General features: G+C 35.9%; 1 protein-coding gene across 2 annotated transcripts in view; it reads left to right on the top strand.

Moving 5' to 3' along the window:
- The window catches only part of ABCA8 (ATP binding cassette subfamily A member 8), an 88,531-nt gene that overhangs the window by 5,714 nt on the left and 63,813 nt on the right, over positions 1 to 19,004 (top strand). The window contains exons 2-6 of one of the 2 annotated variants that reach the window (XM_054457418.2): positions 7,799 to 7,894; positions 8,873 to 9,077; positions 12,720 to 12,884; positions 16,551 to 16,654; positions 17,309 to 17,535. In XM_054457418.2, coding sequence (XP_054313393.2) covers positions 7,799 to 7,894; positions 8,873 to 9,077; positions 12,720 to 12,884; positions 16,551 to 16,654; positions 17,309 to 17,535 — 797 coding nt within the window. Of the gene's footprint in view, positions 1 to 7,793; positions 7,895 to 8,872; positions 9,078 to 12,719; positions 12,885 to 16,550; positions 16,655 to 17,308; positions 17,536 to 19,004 lie in introns of both variants that reach the window. The other variant, XM_054457417.2, reaches the window with a different exon arrangement.

Below are 19,004 nucleotides of genomic sequence, written 5' to 3'. Positions count from 1 at the left end.
CCAGGGATGAAGCGACTTGATCATGGTGGATAAGCTTTTTGATGTGCTGCTGGATTTGGTTTGCCAGTATTTTATTGAGGATTTTCACATCGATATTAATCAGGGATATTGGCCTGAAATTTTCCTTTTTTGTTGTGTCTCTGCCAGGTTTTGGTAGCAGGATGATGTTGGCCTCATAATATGAGTTAGAGAGGAGTCCCTCTTTTTCGATTGTTTGGAATTGTTTCAGAAGGAATGCTACCAGCTCCTCTTTGTACCACTGGTAGAATTCAGCTGTGAATCTGTCTGGTCCTGGGCTTTTTTTGATTGGTAAGCTATTTATTACTCCTTCAATCTCAGAACTTGTTATCGGCCTATTCAGGGATTTGACTTTTTCCTGGTTTAGTCTTAGGAGGGTGTATGTGTCATGGAATTTATCCATTTCTTCTAGATTTTCTAGTTTACCATGCTATCTGACTTCAAACTATACTACAAGGCTACAGTAACCAAAACACCATAATACTGGTACCGAAACAGATATATAGACCAATGAAACAGGACAGAGGCCTCAGAAATTACACCACGCCTCTACAACCATCTAATCTTTGACAAACCTGACAAAAACAAACGATGTGGAAAGGATTCCCTGTTAAGTAAATGGTGCTGGGAAAGCTGGTTAGTCATATGTAGAAAACTGAAACAGGATCCCTTCCTTACACCTTATACAAAAATTAACTCAAAATGTTTTAAAGACTTAAATGTAAAACCCAAAACCATAAAAACCCTAGAAAAAAACCTAGGCAGTACCATTCAGGACATAGGCATGGGCAAAGACTTCATGACTAAAATACCAAAAGCAATTGCAACAAAAGCCAAAATTGACAAATGGGATCTCATTAAACTAAAGAGTGTCTGCACAGCAAAATAAACTATCATCAGAGTAAAGAGGCAACCTACAGAATGGGAGAAAATTTTTGCAATCTACCCATCTGACAAAGGGCTAATATCCAGAATCTACAAGGAAAGTAAACAAATTTACAAGAAAAAAACAAACAATCCCATCAAAAAGTGGACACAAGATATGAACGGACACTTCTCAAAAGAAGACATTTATGTGGCCAACAAACAAATAAAAAAAACTCATCACCACTGATCACTAGAGCAATGCATATCAAAACCACAATGAGATATCATTTCATGCCAGTCAGAATGGCAATTATTAAAAAGTCAGGAAACAATAGATGCTGACAAAGCTGTGAAGAAATAGGAACACTTTTACACTGTTAGTGGGAGTGTAAATTTGTTCAGCAATTGTGGAAGACATTGTGGTGATTCCTCAGGATCTAGGATCAGAAATACAATTTGACCCAGCAATCCCATTACTGGGTATATACCCAAAGGAATATAAATCATTCTACTATAAAGACACATGCACACATAATGTTTATTGCAGCACTATTTACAATAGCAAAGACTTGGAACCAACCCAAATGCCCAACAATGTTAGACTGGCTAAAGAAAATGTGGCACATATACACCATGGAATACTATGCAGCCATAAAAAAGAATGAGATCACATCCTTAGCAGGGACATGGTTGCAGCTGGAAGCCATCATTCTCAGCAAACTAACACAGGAACAGAAAACCAAACACCACATGTTCTTACTCATAAGTGGGAGTTGAACAATGAGAACACATGGACACATCAAGGGGAACAACGCACACCAGGGCCTGTTGAGGGGTAGAGGGCAAGGGGATGAAGAGCATTAGAACAAATACCTAATGCATGCGGGGCTTAAAACCTAGATGACAGGTTGATAGGTGCAGCAAACCACTGTGGTTACATGTATACCTATGTAACAAACCTGCACATTCCGCACATGATCCCGGAACATAAAGTAAAATAAAAATAAATAAGTAAATAAATAATCTAAATATAATGAATACTTTTCAGTGAAAATTACCAAAATTGGATCAAGTTGAAACAGACAACTTGAATAGACCAGTCATATTTAATTAATTGAACCTTCGTTAACAGCAATGATAATCTAGCCCATCCTTATCCCAGAAACAACAGGCTCATAAGGTTTTATCAGCAAGTTTACTAGCGTTCTAAGATCAGATCTTCCATGTGTTACAAACTGCCTTGGAGAACAGAAAAAGAGAAAATGCTAGCCATAATAAACCTAACATAACACTGAGGCTAAAAGCAGACAAGCACACTGTATAAACAATTAAATTATAGTACACTGTAATTTATGATTATAAACAATCCCAAGTAAAATATTGGCAAATTCAATTAAGTAGTATTAAAAAATACCTTATGACAAATTATAGTATTTGCTGGAAAACATGAGAGAAAACATCAATCTAATTTACATGTTAGTAGATTATATTAGATATAATCATAATCACAGAAGAATATAAGAAAATATCTAATGTCCATGTAGAAGAAAACTCAATACCGTAAACATTTTAATTATATCTGAATGAATCAATAAATTTAATGCAATAGTAATCAGACCTTTATTTATCATGAAACTTGTCAAAATGTTTCCAATACGCATTTAGAAGAGTATAAGTAGCTAATATAAATTGAACTGTAGAATAAATCTAACAAAAATTATTTAATGGCTCAACTACAATAACTACAATACAGTACAATTTATTTTCTTTCTTTCTCTCTCTCTGTCTCTCTCTCTCTCTCTCTCTCTCGATGGAGTCTCACTCTGTCGCCCAGGCTGGAGTGCAGTGGCGCCATCTTGGCTCACTGCAGCCTCTGCCTCCTGGGTTCAAGCGATTCCCCTGCCCCAGCCTCGTGAGTGGCGGGGATTGCAGGTGCATGCCACCATGCCCACCTAATTTTTTTGTATTTTTAGTAGGGACAGGGTTTCACCATGTTGCACAGGCTGGTATCAAACTCCTGAGCTCAGGTTATCTGCCTGCCTCAGCCTCCCAAACTGCTGGGATTACAGGCATGAGCCACCATGCCTGGCCAATACAATATAATTTCTTGCTCACTAAACTAATATATCAGCTTCTATTCACTGTTTTTCTTCCCATGATAATCTAGGAAACTGAATTCCATCCGTCTTTTGGCCGGCTGTCTTCTAAGGCATCTACCTATCAGAAGGGAAAAGAGGATATAGACAGACTCACCTACTTCCTAATATTATGACTTAGAAATGGCACATTATTTCTTCTGCTTATATTCCATTGACTAGAAAGCAATCTTATGTTATTGTGAATGGAGTATAGCTCTGTGCTCAGAAAGAAAAAGTAATAAATTTTGGTAAAAAGCGGCCGGGCACGGTGGCTCACGCCTGTAATCCCAGCACTTTGGGAGGCCAACGTGGGCAGATCATGAGGTCAGGAGTTCGAGACCAGCCTGGCCAATATGGCGAAACCCCATCTCTACTAAAAATACAAAAATTAGCTGGGCATGGTGGTGGGCGCCTGTAGTCCCTGCTACTCAGGAGGCTGAGGCAGGAGAATCGCTTGAACCTGGGAGGCGGAGGTTGCAGTGAGCCAAGATGGCGCCACTGCACTCTAGCCTGGGCCACACAGTGAGACTCCATCTCAAAAATTAATTAATTAATTAATTAATTAATTATGGTAAAAAGCTAGCAGTTTCTGTCACAAATAGTAAGCTCCCAGAAGAGCCAAGACAATTTTGAAAAAAATAAATAAGATGAAGAACCTGTTCTAGTATTTATGAAGGCTTATTATGAAGTTCTAGTAACTGCTAGTAACTAGACTATGTGCAAGAAATATACAAAGAGATTAATTGAAAACTAGAATACTTCAAAGTACATACACACATAATATATATACATATGCAGACACACACATATACACACACACACAAACACAAACTTATCTGCTATTTGAGAGAGAAGGAATAACAAATGAATACGGAAAGAAGGAAACAGAAAGTAGTTCACGTTGGAACAATATGCTTGAGAAATGCAGAAAGAAAAAAACTCATCACCAACGACTTAGGTCACTCTCTTAGGTCTTACACAAAAATAAACTCAGATGTATGTAAGAGTACATCTTTCATGTACTCTTGACAAATACTTGAGATTATTAGAAGAATATGAAGGAATGTGCATTTATGACTTCTGAAAAGGAAAGTGCTTTCTAAACAGGACACACACACAAAATACACAATCACAAAGGAAAAGGTTGTTTAATTTGACTACAACAAAACTTAAACTTGAATACAATAAAAGAAAATTAGAGATTGACAAAATTAATAACTAGCAGCAAACAAATATCTAGAATACATAATGAACTCCTACAAATAGGTATGACCAAACAAGACAAATCAACTGAGTACAAAAAGCTGTTTCCAGAAGTCTAAGTAGCCATTCAACATATAAGAAGATGCTCAAATTCTATGAAAAACAAGACAACACCAATTCTAATAATGAGATACCCTACACACTCTATGTTTGTGTATAATTTGGCTCTGGGAAGCTGTAAGTTGTTTTCTCTGTGTTCCTGTTCCACCCTCAACTTTCAAAGGCCTTGTGCACCCAAGCCATAAAGGAGACCCTCTCCATTATTTTACCCTTCCCCCATCCATAGACTGCTATAGCTTTTTGCTCAGAGCAGTGCTTGAGACATGGGTAGGAGGAACTCTAGATTTCTTGCTCCAGCCTCAGTATTAGGTACTATAGATCTGGCCCTTGAGATGGGGCTTCCTCTACATACCAGCCAGTTCCCACCTTGAATCTGTTGAGAGGTTCTGGACCTGTGAGAGCTTCCTCTCCCCGGCTGTGGTGAGAGCCTGTCTCTGCTTTGTATCCATGCTGGGTCCTTGTTGCAAATCTCAGCTGTAACTTATCTTTGCTTGGGAATGGGATCTGGAAGTTTCCCGCCCCACCTGCAGTGGTAGCAGGCTGTTGCTTTTTACTAGGTGCAAGGCTTATCATAGAGCGACGTGGTTTCCTTCCTCTCCCTCCACAAAGTGGCTGTTTGCTTCTACCCATAACTTAGCAGCAGAAGTTCACCTGGAACAGGAGTAAAGGTTGGGGGAAGGGGTGGTTGGTGGTTTACAGATTGCCCCTCATTAGCTGCTGATTTTTGCTTTAACTCCTCCCCAAGATGCAACAACAGGTTGTTTTGTGGGGCTGACAGGGATTCCTGTCCTTCTACCAAGGCTTCTAGATTTGTCCTTTGGAAAAAATATTCTGAGACATGGGTAGATTTTGTGGCCTGTGAGCTACTGGGGGTCTTTCAGGTCTCTTGTTTGCATAGATAGATAGATAGATAGATAGATAGATAGATAGATAGATAGATAGATAGATAGAGACATATATATATAGCATATATATATAGATAGATATAGATATATATATAGCATATATATAGATAGATATAGATATATATATCATATAGATAGATAGATATAGCATATATATCTATATATGCTATATATAATCTATATCTATCTCTATATATAGATATATAGATCTATATATCTATATAGATATCTATATATAGAGATAGATATATAACTTTAAGTTCTGGGCTACATGTGCTGAACGTGCAGGTTTGTTACATAGATATACATAAGTCATGGTGGTTTGCTGCCCCAATCAACCCATCATCTAGGTTTTAAGCCCCACATGCATTAGGTATTTGTCCTAATGCTCTCCATTCCCTTTCCTCTCACCCCCCGACAGGCCCCAGTGTGTGATGTTCCCCTCCCTGTGTCCATGTGTTCTCCTTGTTCAACTCCCACTTATGAGTGAGAACATGAGGTGTTTGGTTTTCTGTTCCTGTGTTATTTTGCTGAGGATGATGGCTTCCAGCTTCATCCACGTCCCTGCAAAGTACATGATCTCATTCTTTTTCATGGTTGCATAGTATTCCATGGTGTATATATGCCACATTTTCTTTATGCAGTCTATCATTGATGGGGATTTGGGTTGGTTCCAAGTCTTTGCTATTGTAATTTTTTTTAATGAATACTAGGTGAAGCCTATAAAAAAAGAGTTGACAAATAAGTGCTGGGGTCCTGGTAATTGTAAACAAACACGCAAGCTGTGGGTACCAGGACTAGCGTCCACACTCAGCCATTAAAAATTTAACATTTCAGCTGCTTTCTCCCTACCTGCTTTTATAGTAGCCATGTCTTTCTCTAATACTCTACCAATTCTGAAACTGTTCATGGGTCCCTTTTATCCCTGGAGAAGGCTTTTACCCTTTGGACTTTAGTTTACCTAGTTACCTGTGAACTCAGCTCTTTGGTAGACCCAAGAAAAGTTATAATTTCATATATTATCTGACTTTGTTTCATTATTAGGAAAGTATCAACGTTCTCTTGAGAATTTGTGCATTGTAAGTGAAAGAAAAATCCAGGAAATCTTATAGAGAATGACAATATCATTATAGATGAGAACGTGGAAAAGATTAATTTGAAATACTTCTTATCATAGTACAAATTGCTACAATGATTTTAGAAAAAAGTATATCTATGCACATACACGGAGATTATATATATGCAAATATGTGTGTGTATTTTTCCTGATGACTCTGCATAATAAACATAAATAAATTCTTAAAGATGGAAACAATAAATAAATGTCACTTTAAAATGACATGCGATTAAAATGACATTTTAAAAAGACAATGTAAAGCTCTCCTCCAGGCCAAACTATGGTGATTATCCTATATTAAGATTTTAATTCTTCAAAGAAAGATAGTAAAAAGTACAATTTCTTTCACTAGGGAAAGAAAATTTTCTTTCATCCCACAACAAATTAGTAGAGAGCAATTATTTCTGCCAGAAATAACAAAGATCCCATTAAATTGTCTTAGATAGATCAATTCCTAAAACAGACTATTTATTCAGGTTCTTAAGCTAAATATTATAGAGTCATTAAATTGGGTGTTCAAGGATATATTTATTGAAATTAAGAGTAGTGTATGTGTAGGTGTTGGTCTGGGTGCAATCCGGTGACAGAAACTACATAGTAATTAAATGAAGTAAGTTTAATATACAGAACTATTGAATAGTGACAGGAGAATAACTATAAAGATGGACTGAGAGCTGAAGAGGGCTTCCTAGGGCTGAGGGAGAATATCCAAAGAAGAATAAACATGAGGAGATAAGGTATTGACAATTGGATAAGAAGTGGTTGAAACCCACTGAATGGCAGAGAAGTCTGAATGGCAAGCTGTGGACACCAGTACTGGAGTGCACTCTTTTTGCAACAGGACGGCCAAAGGAAACAGAGCTTTGAGGAAAGGGATGTAGCTATCTTGGGCTCCCAGATATACTACTGCTACCCAAGTCAAGAGCTAGAGGAAATACACAGTGAATCCTGCACACTCTAGGTACTTTGCACTGGAGAAAACAATTTACTCAGTGGGGAAAAATACATTCTATAGCAACTCGGCAAATGAACTATTCTGATACCTGGATGGCATCAGATGCCTGCAGTGTCTCTACTATCCTCTCTGCTGAAACAGCATAATATCATGCCAGCTGGCAAAGGAAAGTACTTAAAGGATTCAGATCCATTTTTATAGAGCAGGCTATGCAGAGTGAATTTAGGGCTGGGAGACAGTAAATTGATAACTGGCACAGGGCATCACAAATAAATGATGAAACAGAGTCTGCAAGTGGGGAAGGATGGAGAGCATGGCAGTAACAGAATGCTGACTTGGGAACACTCAGACTCTTTGCACTCATTTGGAACATTGGAGTATTAGGCTACGCTTTTTTGTTGTTTGCAGGATATTTCTTCTTATTAAGAACTTCATATTAATTTTATCTTCTTTCTTTTTCATTGAACAAGACAAGATGAGGAAGAGAAAGATCAGTGTGTGTCAACAAACTTGGGCTTTATTATGCAAGAACTTTCTTAAAAAATGGAGAATGAAAAGAGAGTCCTTAATGGTATGACTCAATATCCGTGTTATTCTCTATTTATGATAGGAAAATACGTGTTGCCTGGGAGGTATATATGCCATGTGTATCTCCCCCGACACATACACCAAAAACACTAAAATACAGCACGTTTATACAACAGAAAACACTATTCTTCAGGCCATGAATCTGTTTGAAGACATTTCAGTTGACATGGGCTCATAAATTGAGGTCTGAAACCACTGAATCTGGTAGCAATTGAGAAACCAATACATGTTTTAAAAGCCAATGGTCACATTTGTTACTAGTGTCCCCAGTCATGGAGACTAGGGTTAAAATACTGACATTCCAAAGATATGGTAAACAAACCAACCTACCACAATGGGTACCTGGCATTTTCTCTTTGAGATCTTTTTCTCTACTTGAAACAATTAGTTTTCTTCAAAAAAGTAGAAAAGTTGAAATTGTATTAAATTCCAAGAAGAAAATTAGCATTAGCTCTTATAATCTTACCATATAAAAAATCTTGATTAAACTTTGGTATATTTTCAAAATCAGATAGATATAGCTAGGTAGCATTTTTAACTAAATTGGAATTCCACTATACATACATTGTAAAGTGTTTTCCCCTAAGAAGATCATGCATTTTGGAAATAAAGTGATTTCTTATTGGGAGTTCACATGTGATCAGGATTTATAACTAATTAAGATACTATCCCTCTGATACTATCTTATTATTAGAATTATCAGAATGCCCTTACAAACTGGTATACTGTGGAGTCTGAAACTCCAGAATCTTGGCATGTAACCAGTATATCATTACTAAGCTAGCAATGCCTTGGAACTATCTCTTAAAACACATAGACTTTCAGCAGACTTTAAACAGTTTATAACATGGGATATATTGAAGTTAGAAAAGTAAAAAAGAGACAAACTTTATAACAAAATGATTGTGGATGACTAATTTTAAATAAGACTTTTCTTTATCCTTTTTCCTGTATTATATAGGAATGGCTGAATTCATTGCTCCTACTACTTTGTTTGTATATATATCCTCATAGTCATCAAGTAAATGATTTTTCTTCACTGCTTACCATGGACCTGGGACGGGTAGATACATTTAATGAATCCAGATTTTCTGTTGCATACACACCTGTCACCAACACAACCCAACAGATAATGAATAAAGTAGCCTCTACTCCCTTCCTGGCAGGTAAGTTTTCTAGTTACTTAAGAAGAATGTCTGGTGTGAATATTTGGTTTATTTGACCGCAGATTTATACATTTAATTTGTATTTCAGTTTGATAATTGTCAGACTTTCTGGAGTACATGAATTGGGAATGCGTCTTCCCTTTATTGGAAGTAACATCTCACCACTCAGTATCTAAGTTAAAACTAAATGTATTGCTTGCCAAACAAGGGTTTACCATTTGGGGTGCGCAGTCTCTCAAAAAGAAACTTGTTGATCTGGTATAGGATTTGAGGAAGGATGAAATTATACAGACTGGTGCACATTTAGAGCAGTAGTGTTTAGGGATATGTTGACATGTGACTCTGAAAGGATTGTCACCAAAATGAAATCGTTGCTGTAGTGTTTTCTTGTTCTTATAGACAAAGAACAACCAGTCTCTTCCTTTCCTAAATTTGATTATAGGAATTTTAACCTTACCTTCTAACACCAAAAACATGTCCTTGCTCTATTTGAATATTCCTTTGAGTATTCTGTATTTCAGATTTTCATCCTTCAGCATTAAGGTACTTAACGAGTTAAGGTTAAGTAGTTGTTAAGTTGAGTTAAGGTTAAGGTTACTTAACGAGTACCTTAAAGCTGAAGGGTAAAGATCATTTTTGTAACAATCATTTTTACAACAATATTCTGGAATTAGAGGAGATGCAGCCTGGTACAAAGGCAAGAGAACTAGACTTAGAGTCAGAGGACATTTGATTAAAAGTAGTTCTAAGAGTCCACTCAGAACTGCTGTAATACATATGCGTCTGGAGTGCATTTTGAAAGCCATCAGCTTCTCTTAGCCTTATTATTAGCAAATGCAGAATAAGATTAACAATTTATGCAACAATAAACTCTTACAGCTCGAAGAAATAAGACCTTGTGTTTGATAGATCAGTAGGGTGACTAGTTAACAATAATCTATAAAAAATAATACTCTATTTTTCATAAATATTTCAGTTGAGAGTAAGAGGCCCAATTAAATCTGTCTTAAGAAAAAGAATCCTTTGTCTAGCTTAAAGGAGCAGAGTATTAATGCAAGGCAGGATAGAGGTTTATCATCAACAGAAGTAAGTCTCTGCCCCTCAGATCTATAGCTTTGTGTGCTGGCTTCATTCACAGGTTGGTTCTCCCAGAGGCAGAGTTGGTCTGCAGACTCTCCAGATTTAAGCCCTCCCAGATTAGCAACTCCAGTGAAAAGATTACAGATAATTTCTGATAGTTCACAATAACTTCAAGGATTTTATCCACAGGAACAAATAGGTGACTTTGGGTTAGTGTTGATCTTGGTTCACCAAGAACTAATCTCTTTGCATAGGGGATATGCGGTATTTTCATTGCCCAGTTGTTGAGTTCCCGGGTCATGAACCACATTGAAACCACAGGATATGTGAGCGGAGGAAGGGAAGCATCCCAAATGGATCATAGTGTGTTTTTACTAGAAGAACTGGCTGTCAACAGATAAAAACAACATATGTCCTTTACAACTATAAATGCATACTTCAAAGGGAAATCTGTAGTGATTGCCCTGTCATTCATTCATAAGCTAGGTCGAGGGCTAAGGTAAAGATTAAAATTAGTGCTACAGTGAGTATAAGTTTTAAATTGTTTATCTGAGATGCTCATGGCAATGGTAACAGGGGGATAATTTCTAGATCAGCTAGTAAAAATGTAATGGCTACTAAGAATTTTGTAGAGAATGGCAAATAGGTGTGTCCTATTGGATCAGATCCACATTCATATGGGCATGATTTTTCTGTATAAATATTTAGTTGTTATAATCAGAATAACTACAAAAAATAATGCTAGCAATGTATTTGTCAATAAAGTTAATAGGAGGTTAGTTATTCTGTTTTTATACCAAACCTAACTGATTGAAAGCCAACTATGCTAATACTAAAAGAAGATTCCCATTAACAAATGGAGGTAAAAGTACAGGAACAGTCAGACTATATCTACAGGATGTCAGTATCAGGCAGCAGCTTCAAATCAGAAATGATGGTTGGATGTAAAGTGAGATTTTATTTGATAAGCTGAATTATTATGAGTTAAGTTATAATTTTAAAGTGACTTTGAGCTTGTACAACTGTGTGAGTATTCTAAAAACTATGAAATTATTAAAAGGGTGAATTTTATGGTATGTGAATTACATCCCAATTTTTAAAAGAATATAAAAATTTGACTTAGAAGGTACTGACTATTCATTTTAAGCAGCATAATTCCCACCAAAGGCGTTCTTCTAAGGAGAACCTATGCATCTTGCTCCACCCAGTCACTGGAAGCCTGCGTAACCTCTTTTTTTTCCTTTCTTTGTCAACTTCTGTCCAAATTCCACTCCAGCTTAAGTAATTATTAATCTTATGCCTGGATTCTGACCCCTTCACTGGATTCTGTATCCAGTAATCCAGTTAATGCACTTGCTATTTGGACTGTCTATGGCCAGAGTTTCCAGAGTATGTTGGACTTTTCCTTCCTGTGAGGTATCCAAAATATGCTTTCCAATGGCACCTCACCAAGCATCACACCATTAGTTCCACATACATTTTAATGCCTATATTGTGCATCTTACCTACCAACACTGAATCCACTTCCGATTCAAGATTATAATGTGATATGAACTATCCACCTAAGGTCCAGTCTCCTAAACGGCCCTGAGACGTGTCTGTTCTTGCTGTTTCACAGACGTCCATAACAAGACCCAATGTCAGGAACTTGTGCTTCTCGACATTATCTCATTCAAAACCACATGCAATTATAATAATAAATATTCATTAAATGCTACAATATGGTATATTTCTACAAAAACTGTATTCTGTAAAAAGAGAATATTTTGTAATGATATTATTCTATATTCTGTACTCTATTAATATTCTATAATAATAATAATGGTTATTAAGTTTATTTTACAAATATAGAAATTGAGTAACGAAAGGTAAGGAATTTGCTCATGATGACATAAGGTTGAGAATAAAATTAAATCTATCAAAATACATAACTTCTTGCTCCCTCTACATTCATCTTCAACACTTCCACCCCAATCCAGAACTTTTCTTGTATTTCGTCTCATTTTTCAGTATTAATAAAACATCCATGTGACTTTGGACAAAATACCTACAGAAAAGAGAGATTCTTTCAGTGATGTCAACATAGTTTCTTAACATGTTTTTAAAGTTATCACCTTTTTTAGCTTATTAACCATACCATCAGGATTATTAAAGAAAAATAAATGTGTATAGGTATGTCCACCTGATATAAAACAAACAGTGCCTAATGGCAATTTAAATATCTATCTGTCTATATTTACCATTTCAAATTTATAGGAATGTTAATTATTTTTGAACAGTTTGATTGGTATAGTAGGACATTGTATGTGATTGAAATTGGCTCAGTAATCACAACATATGAAAATAAAATAACTAATTTTCATGTATTTCTTCTGATTGTATCTAGATGGAACTTTAGAAATTTCTCTTCCACTCAACATTTTAGTCTAACTTTCTGAAAGTTAATACTTGATTATGTTTTACTTCCATAGAAAACTCTAGTAAAAGCAATTCAACATGACATCCTGAAGTTGCGTCTCCTAGTAATTTACTAACAATAATATTCCCTTCTTGTAACAAAAGGTAAAGAGGTCTTGGGACTGCCAGATGAGGAAAGTATTAAAGAATTCACAGCAAATTATCCTGAAGAAATAGTAAGAGTCACCTTTACTAATACATACTCATATCATTTGAAGTTCTTGCTAGGACATGGAATGCCAGCAAAGAAGGAGCACAAGGACCATACAGGTAATTTTCTGGCTCTAAAATTTCACTACTCTCTATTTCAATCATGTCATAAGTCATGTGTGGGAATAGAGGTTAGTATGACAAATTAGAGCGTCGCTATCTGTCATCATGATGTACACATGTCCCTCAACATTTAAAAAAAATTCATTTTTGGGCATAAGAACATATTGATAAGTGGTCATTATATATAGTTATCTACATATATTTACATAGATATATAGTATATATGTAAATTAAATATGTATTCATATGTACACACATAGACATTATATGGAATATATGATTGTTAAAAGAAAACAAGGTAGTTTATGGATAAGATAGAACAAATTTTCCTTTAAATAAGCTCAGTTGTTCAAATTATACTGCAAGGCTATAGTAACTAAAACAGCATGATACTGGTATAAAAGATAGACACATATATAAATAGAACAGAATAGAGAAACCGAATGAAGCCACATACCTACAATCAAATGATATTTGACAAAGTCAACAAAAATATACACTGGGGGAAAAATCCTTTCCAATAAACGGTACTGGGAAAATTGAATAGCCTTATGCAGAAAAATAGAACTGGACCCATATCTCTGAATATATACAAAAATTAACTCAAGATGGATTAAAACCTAAACATAAGACCTGAACCTATAAAAATTCAGGAAGAAAAAACTAGGAATAACCTCTTCTGGACATTGGGCTAGGCAAAGAATTTATGACTTAGTCCTCAAAAGCAAATACAACAAAAACAAAAATAGAAAAACGAGACTTAATTAAACCAAAAAAAAACTTCTCCAAAGCAAAAGAAACAATCAACAGAGTAAACAGATGACCTACAGATGGAAAAAAAAATAGCAAACTATGTATTCAACAAAGAACTCAAAGAACTCAACAAGCAAAACAAATAACCCATTTGCTTATTTTTCAATGGGGTTATTTGAGTTGTTTGAATTCTTCTTTTTTCAAAAGAAGACATACAAGCGACCAACCAATGTAAAAAAATGCTCAACATCACTAATTATCAGAAAATGCAAATTAAAACCAGGAGATAACCATCTTACCCTAGTCGGAATGGCTATTATTAAAAAGTCTGAAAAAAATCAGATGTTGGCAAAGATGCAAAGAAAATATAACACTTATACATTGTTGGTAGAAATATAAATTAGTACAACCTTTATGGACAACAGTATGGAGATTTCTCAAAGAAATAAAAACAAACTACCGTTTGATCCAGCAACTTCACTACTGGGTATCTACCCAAAGGAAAAAAAATCATTATGTTTAAAAAGATACCTGCACTCATATGTTTATTGCAGCACTATTCACAAAAGCAAAGATAGAGAATTAACATAAGTGTCCATCAACAGAGGGCTGGATAAAGAAAATATGATATATACATCATGGAATACTACTCAGCCATAAATTAAAATATTGATAAATTTGACTAGATATAAATTTTAAGAACTTCCCTTTATCAAAAGAACCATAGAGATAATGAAAAATAAAGGCAAAAATTGTGATAAAGTGGCCGGGCGCGGTGTCTCATGTCTGTAATCCCAGAACTTTGGGAGGCCAAGCCAGGTGGCATGCCTGAGCTCAAGAGTTCGAGATCAGCCTGGGCAACATGGTGAAACCCCGTCTCTACTGAAATACACACACACACACACACACACACACACAATTAGCCAGGTGTGGCAGCGTCTGCCTGTAGTCCCAGCTACTCGGGAGGCTGAGGCAGGAGAATTGCTTGAACCTGGGAGGCGGAGCTTGCAGTGAGCCGAGATCGTGCCACTGTACTCCACTGTACACCAGCCTGAGTGACAGAGTGAGACTCCATCTCCAAAAAAAAAAAAAAAAAAAAAGGTGATAAAGTGTTTATAACAGAAAAATCTAACAAAAAATTAATTCCAGAATATGTAAATATTTACTTTGAATAAATAGGAAAAAGATCAAAAATAGAAAAATAACAAAAGGACATTAATAGAAATTTCATAAAGCAACACAGATCAAGAATAAGCACTAGGAGAGGTGTTTTTCCTCATTAGCAACCAGGAAACTGCATGTTGAAACCACATGTTATATCACTTCATGTTCATAAGATTTGCAAAAATTAGCAAATGGAACAATTCGAAGTATTGACAAGGATATGTAGCAAAGAGGACACCTATCCAACTTTACCAAATTTTTAAATTCCACAAAAACTGAGAAATTTTATTTTAAAGTTGATGTGCACATAACCTAGAACTCATCATCATAGAAATCTTATTAGTGAAACTCTCATACCTGTGTTAAAAATTTGCAGCCTATTCGCCTCTTCTTCCTGAGGACATAGAATAATTACTTTTTGTAGTCATAATAAGATAGCTAGACCCAAGGCATTTAAACGCAGGTATAAGTTCTTCACCTTTTCTCACCTGCTTCTGCAACTAAGGAGCTGTGTATAATACAGACAGTACAACTCAACCCTCCTACCAAACACCTCTGCTGAATTTGTAGCCTGAGTGAGAAATACACGTTTACTGTGATAAATCACTGAGATTTAGGGGTTATTACTGTAACATATAAGAGACTATGCTGACCAATACAGATATATTTACAAGAAGACATATATACAGATTTTTATAGCAGCAGATTTTTTTTCTGGTAATTGCAAAAAGAAAAAAGGAACTAACCAAATTGTTATCAACAGGAGAATGGATAAATATATTGATTTACATTCCTGCGATGGGATTCCATAACCATAAAAAAGAAGAAAAAATTAAATGAGGCCATTTATTTACATTTCAAAATCCTAATATGGAGCAAATGAGCGTAGTTCATAATAATTATTAGTAGAGTTTAATTTTTTTAATTACATATATAGTTTAGAGATATATAGTGGCATATATATAAACATAACATTCAGGAAAGCAGTTAGCTAGTTAGAAACTTGGTGCTGGGGAAGTGCACAAGAGATTCTAATTGTATTTGAAATGATGCATTTATTTTGCAAATTTATAGTGAGTCCATGCGTGTTTATTGTATTTTATGTCATTTGTATATCTGAAATATTTCAAGATGATTTCATGTAATATGCATTTAATTCCTATACTCAATTTTAATTCATCTTATTCAAGGATATCTTTTTAATATAGTTTACTATTAAATGGACTGATAGCTCTTTTTAAATAAATGCTTTTCTTCAAAAGATATTCTGACTGGCATGATTTAAGCGTAATAAGTAATCTTACTTGAACTTCCATGTGCCTATTATGCCTGTGTTATATCCAGTGTTAGAAAAAGCTTTAGTTTAGTGTTTCTCAATCCATGTTAGGCTCTGTGAACTTTTGAAAAACATTCAAATATGTAGTTTTCACAATACAAATCAGAAAAGAGAAGAGACCAACAAAATTCTTGATCAGCAGAAAAGCACGGGACATGGTATGAGAAAGCTTCGAGTGTTGTAATTTAATTTAAAACATTTCCTAAGAGTGCTCCACCTCATGAGTCTGCCTGATTCATTTTGAGAATCATTATTATAACTTATGTTTTCATAAGCTTTGAGTCAAAATAAGAACATTTGGAATTTGGGGTCATTGTAAAGTCCACTGTTTGCGATAATCAGTATTAAAATCATATGTCAATAATATAGATAGTGATGTAATGATAGTTATGATTTGTTTTTTCACAAAGCTCATTGTTATGAAACAAATGAAGATGTTTACTGTGAAGTTTCAGTATTCTGGAAGGAAGGTTTTGTGGCTCTTCAAGCTGCCATTAATGCCGCTATTATAGAAGTGAGTACAAAATGTTCAAAGCAAACTAATGTTTAATGCAAGTTAATGATACCAGAGTCATCAAAAGTTTCATGAAACAAAATATAAGTGGATAGCCTTGTTATTTCCTTTGCTCATTCTGAAGTTTACTGAAGTTACTATATACCACGGAATGTAGATACAAACAGAAGCAAAAGTATCTCATTCATGGACTCAACTTTGTTGGGAAGCCAGGCATATAAGAAAATTATTAGAACAGAAGTAGACTATTACAGAACTATAAATCAAGTCCTCATAAGTAAATGAGTAAAAACCTTCTCAGCCTTAGAATGCCGTGGAAGAATGCCTAATTGAAATAACATTCCAGCTTGAAGCTTGAGATGAGTGGTGGCTTACTGAATATATAAATTCAGAAAAGCCATGCCAAGCAAATCATAAAGTAATGTTAGGCAGGGAGGTAATGAAACACGCAGTAAATTCTGAGAGTGGTGAGTAACTCAGAATGCCTGGACTCCAAGCTCCCAGTAAGTCAATGACAGGACATAGAAGTGGAAATTTAGGTTAGTATCAAATCCCAATAGGCCAATTATACATCCACAGGAAAATAGATGGTTGAAAGAAAACAGCGCGCTATTCATTAACATACAAATTTTGCTTATTAATACCTTTCTTCAGATCACAACAAATCACTCAGTGATGGAGGAGCTGATGTCAATTACTGGAAAAAATATGAAGATGCATTCCTTCATTGGTCAATCAGGAGTTATAACTGATTTATACCTTTTTTCCTGCATTATTTCATTTTCCTCATTCATTTACTATGCATCTGTTAATGTCACAAGAGAGAGGAAAAGGATGAAGGGCTTGATGACAATGATGGGTCTTCGGGATTCAGCATTCTGGTGAGTCAAACGCAGCGCAAATAAATAAACGGAGGAACTCAGCAAAACTGGGAATCTTCAATGCATCTTTTTTTTTTTTTTTAAATGGAGTCTCGCTCTGTTGCCCAGGCTGGAGTGCAGTGGCGTGATCTCAGCTCACTGCAAGCTCCACCTCACAGGTTCACGCCATTCTCCTGCCTCAGCCTCCCAAGTAGCTGGGACTCCAGGCGCCGGCCACCATGCCTGGATAATTTTTTGTATTTTCTGTAAAGACGGGGTTTCACCGTGTTAGCCAGGATGGTCTGGATCTCCTGACCTCGTGATCCACCCACCTCGGCCTCCCAAAGTGCTGGGATTACAGGCGTGAGCCACCACGCCCGGCCTCTTCAATGCGTCTTTATTAAAACCTGTTTCTCCACAACCAAGGGGTACAGATAAGAGATACCTACACAGAATAATGTCAGATCATAAACAAATTTCCACTTAGTTAATTTCAATGGGGAGAAATGCTCTGCAGTGATGGACAAAAAAAAAAAAAAAAAAAGGAAATGTATTTTGCCTCTGGAAATTTTACAGGACTAAATAGAGAGGCTGGTTAATTTTACAGGACTAAGTAGAGAGGCTGGTTATTTAACAATCTCTGACCCCATTATATCTAAATCTATTTCAGATTCACTGTACTGTGAATGAACTGCTATAGGAAATAAGATAAAAGGGGACAGAATGTGCTAACATTTAAGAAAATACAACTTCCATTATGAATAATATTGACTTTTTTAGAAAGGAGGAAGATAATCTTTTAAAGAAACATAAAAAGTAAATAAAAAAACTTTGAGAAAACAAGGAGCCAAATGTAGAATTTTACAGAAAAAATAATGTCACAACTATCACACATCAATGTCCATTTAAAAAAATTTGTTGCCATGAATAAGAAAATACCACTTTTAAACATTCTTTAGTAACAAGGAAAGAAATACAAAAATCCTTTATCCCCATGAATGGTATAAATTGTCATTGGTGTAATGTTTGCCAGGCTGAGGCTGCGTGTTACTGTGCTTCTCTGAGTTAAGGAAGAAGACTAGGGTTAGGTTGTTGGGTGATTGTGAAGAATGCGTAATGAGGAATGGCCGCAGCAAGAGAGGTGTAAACAAGATAGACATTGGTGTCTGTGCCAGACAGAGGTGGGATGTGAGCTAGGAGGGGATTGGAAGGGAAAAAGAAGCTAGGACCAGGAGCTCCTTTGAGACTGAAGAACATGGTGCGTGTGCCTGAGGGAATGAGCTGGCGAAACAGGATGGTGAATAGGGGCTGGGTAGTGTGGGTTTAAAATGTCAGAGGTTGGGCGATTCCAAGAATGGACAAGGTTCTGTGTGAGAACTTATGAATAATTGACTGAAAGGGCATGGAGGTGACGTTTACAGGGAGCAGGACATTAAATAACAGAGAGGCTAGGGAGGCAGATGGGCTGTGCATAGGGCAACAAATTAGGA

This window comes from Pongo pygmaeus, chromosome 19, assembly GCF_028885625.2.
Source record: "Pongo pygmaeus isolate AG05252 chromosome 19, NHGRI_mPonPyg2-v2.0_pri, whole genome shotgun sequence".
Taxonomy (NCBI): Eukaryota; Metazoa; Chordata; class Mammalia; order Primates; family Hominidae; genus Pongo; species Pongo pygmaeus.
This window is presented reverse-complemented; position numbering and strand designations above follow the sequence as displayed.